Raw genomic sequence first — 2,850 nt, forward strand, 5'->3', positions numbered from 1 at the left:
AGGGAGTCACGGAGAGAGTTGTCCCTCCGGAAAGCAGATAAAGGTGGGGAGGGAAAGATGTCTTTGGTGGTGGGGTCGGATTGCAGATGGCGGAAGTGTCGGAGGATGATGCGTTGGATCCGGAGGTTGGTGGGGTGGTACGTGAGGACGAGGGGGATTCTTTTTTGGTTTTTATTGCGTGGACGGGGTGTAAGGGATGAGGTGCGGGAGATGTGGGAGACACGGTTGAGGGCGTTCTCGCTACCTACACTCACCTTTCCTGGCCCCATCCCCGCCTCTTCGACCTGTTTGTTTCTTCTCCACCTATCCTCTCCTCCATCCCTCTTCTATCCGCCTCCCACTCTCTCCCTATTTATTTCAAAACCCCCTTCCCCTCCCCCTTTTCTGATGAAGGGTCTAGGCCCGAAACGTCAGCCTCTCTGCTCCTATGATGCTGCTTGGCCTGCTGTGTTCATCCAGCCTTGCACCTTGTTGTCTCAAATGTTTGCATCCAGGATGTTGCAAGGAAGGCACTGGCTCACCTCACATATCCCGGCCGCGTCCTTCAGCGGTACGACCGCGTGACCCCTGTGATCGTGGGACGCGCTGCAGATGATGCAGATCGGTTTGTGGTCGTCATGGCAGAACATGTTGATCCTCTCGTCGTGGCTCCGGCAGCGGCCACCTCTCTGGCTCGGGGTGACGCTCAGCTTCTGGATGCTTTCGACCAGGCTGTGGAGCAAGCGGTTGTTGCGGAGCTCGGCGTCCTCGGGGAAAGTCTCCCTGCACTGGGGGCAGCTGGCCGCTCCGCCCGCCGCCTCCCACCGCTTCACCACGCACGCCCGGCAGAAGTTGTGGCCGCACTGCAATATCATGGGGTCCCGGTAGAAGTCCCGGCAGCAGGAGCAGGTCACTTGAGACCTCACCTTCTCGAAGTCGTCTGCACTCGCCATCCCAACCTGCAAAGCTGCCTTCCCTGCTCCCTCAGTCCCAGCGCGAGTGAGGGGAAGTGTTCAGCTGTTGGTACAAGAGGAGAGTTCTTGGAATCAGCCAAGAAGTGGGTGTTCCCTTCAGATAACATCTACTGAAGGCACGTCGACTTTCCTGTTCCTCTGATGCTGCCTGGCCTGCTGTATTCCTGCACCTCCACCTCCACACTGTATCGACTCTGACTCCAGCATCTGCAGTTCTTGCTATCTCCCAAGGCAAATGGTATGTTGGCCTTCATAGCAGCGGATTCCAGCACAGGGACAGGGATGTGTCTTGCTGCATTTGTACACGGTCTTGGCGAGAACACATCTGGAGTATGGTGTGCAGTTTTGGTCTCCTTATCTGAAGCGGGTTGTTCTGGCTATGGAGGGAGTGCAGCCGTTGTTTGCCAGACTGATTCCTGGGATGGCAGGACTGACTTAATGGACAAGAAGAATGCTCCCTGTCACAGAAAGCCGTTAACGCCAAAACATTGACTGCTTTCAAGAAGGAGATATAGCTCTTAGGGCTAAAGGGATCGAAGAGTATGGGGTAAAAGCGAGAACAGAGTTGGATGATCATCCATGATCACACTAAATGGTGAAACGGGCTCGAAAGGCGGAATGGCCGACTCTTGCTCCTGTGTTTCTATAATGATTTGATTTGTCAATGTATCATCGAAAACTTGCTGGTATAGACTGCACACCAACCCATTGTTTTATCCTTTTATTTTGGCTACATATATTCACGTACAGGACCCTGTTACTTGTAGGCAATACGATTATGTCCATGTGTATAGTTTGCCTTCCTCAATGAGAAAAAGTCTATTGTGGGGAGCAGTACTTGCTTTGTGGCACCCATGACAAAGGCCTGTTCAATCAGGGTTCTTCTGCCTGATCCGATTTTTAATCAACCAACTAAGATTGACAGCTAACTGCCCCTCTTGCATCCCCTATAGACCTACTATGATCCAAGCAGCACCGTCTTCTCATGCTATGTATAAATTTGCGATCCCAGTTTTGTTTTCTTGCATCCTGGTCCTGATGAGAGAAACATGAAAGGCTTCAACTCTTTTTATCAATGTTTATCTTTTCAGTTTATTAATCCACTTAACAAAACTAAATAATTGGATAACTGGGTGGACTATTAATCAGGATAGCCAGTATGCAGACAAAAAAAAATCAATAGTCAATATTATCCAATTTAAATATCAGTCAATAATTTGGAATTACTTTCAGATTTGAATAGGTATGGTAAGTGAACGCCTCCTGGGTTTCATCACTTTTTACCAGTCTCAGGATCAGAAATGGAGAATGCATGGTCTTCAAATTAGAGCGAGGCCATATAAGGAGAGAATTGGGATACACAGTCATGCAGAGCACTGAAATGTGGAAACACTCTCTGGAAGGCTGGGCGCAATTGTGATAGACTTGTGTTAAAAACTCTGTAAAGAGATATTGTGTTAAGATTTGAGACACCAAACCAGCTGTGACTTAACTGAATTGCAGATGCTCTTGGGGCTTGAAGTATTCCTCCTGTGCCGTGAAATATGAAAATGAAGGTTGAGGTAATCTGATGGGTCGTGTAGCTCAATATTCCCTCTGTATACTGGAAATGCATTGAAATTGCACACACCACCCCCAGCCCACCCCCAACCCTGCCATTCCAGTCAGTGCTGCAACCCTTTATGATTAAGCCTCACTAAGAAGTCAATAAAGTGTTAAATACAGCTTTACACAGTTAATTGCAGCTGGTTCACTACCTTTGATCAATGAGACTAAAGTCCCTTTTCTTGTCCAGAATTTCCCTTGGCTTTCTTCCATTTTGTGTCTGAAAGCTTGCTCAGCAGTTTATCCAGAGTTAAATGTTCTATATCTCTATTGCTGGTATTGTAGCCATATC

At 48.5% G+C, this 2,850-nt stretch overlaps 1 protein-coding gene across 1 annotated transcript in view; it reads right to left on the reverse strand.

The window, feature by feature from the left end:
* The window catches only part of LOC125487001 (nuclear factor 7, brain-like), a 13,657-nt gene extending 12,666 nt beyond the window's left edge, over window positions 1-991 (reverse strand). Inside the window, exon 1 of the mRNA XM_048616758.1 lies at window positions 522-991. Coding sequence (XP_048472715.1) covers window positions 522-932 — 411 coding nt within the window. The 5' untranslated portion in view covers window positions 933-991. The remainder of the gene's footprint in view (window positions 1-521) is intronic.
* Between the last annotated feature and the right edge of the window lie 1,859 nt (window positions 992-2,850).

This window comes from Rhincodon typus, chromosome 35 (assembly GCF_021869965.1).
Source record: "Rhincodon typus isolate 14 chromosome 35, sRhiTyp1.1, whole genome shotgun sequence".
Taxonomy (NCBI): domain Eukaryota; kingdom Metazoa; phylum Chordata; class Chondrichthyes; order Orectolobiformes; family Rhincodontidae; genus Rhincodon; species Rhincodon typus.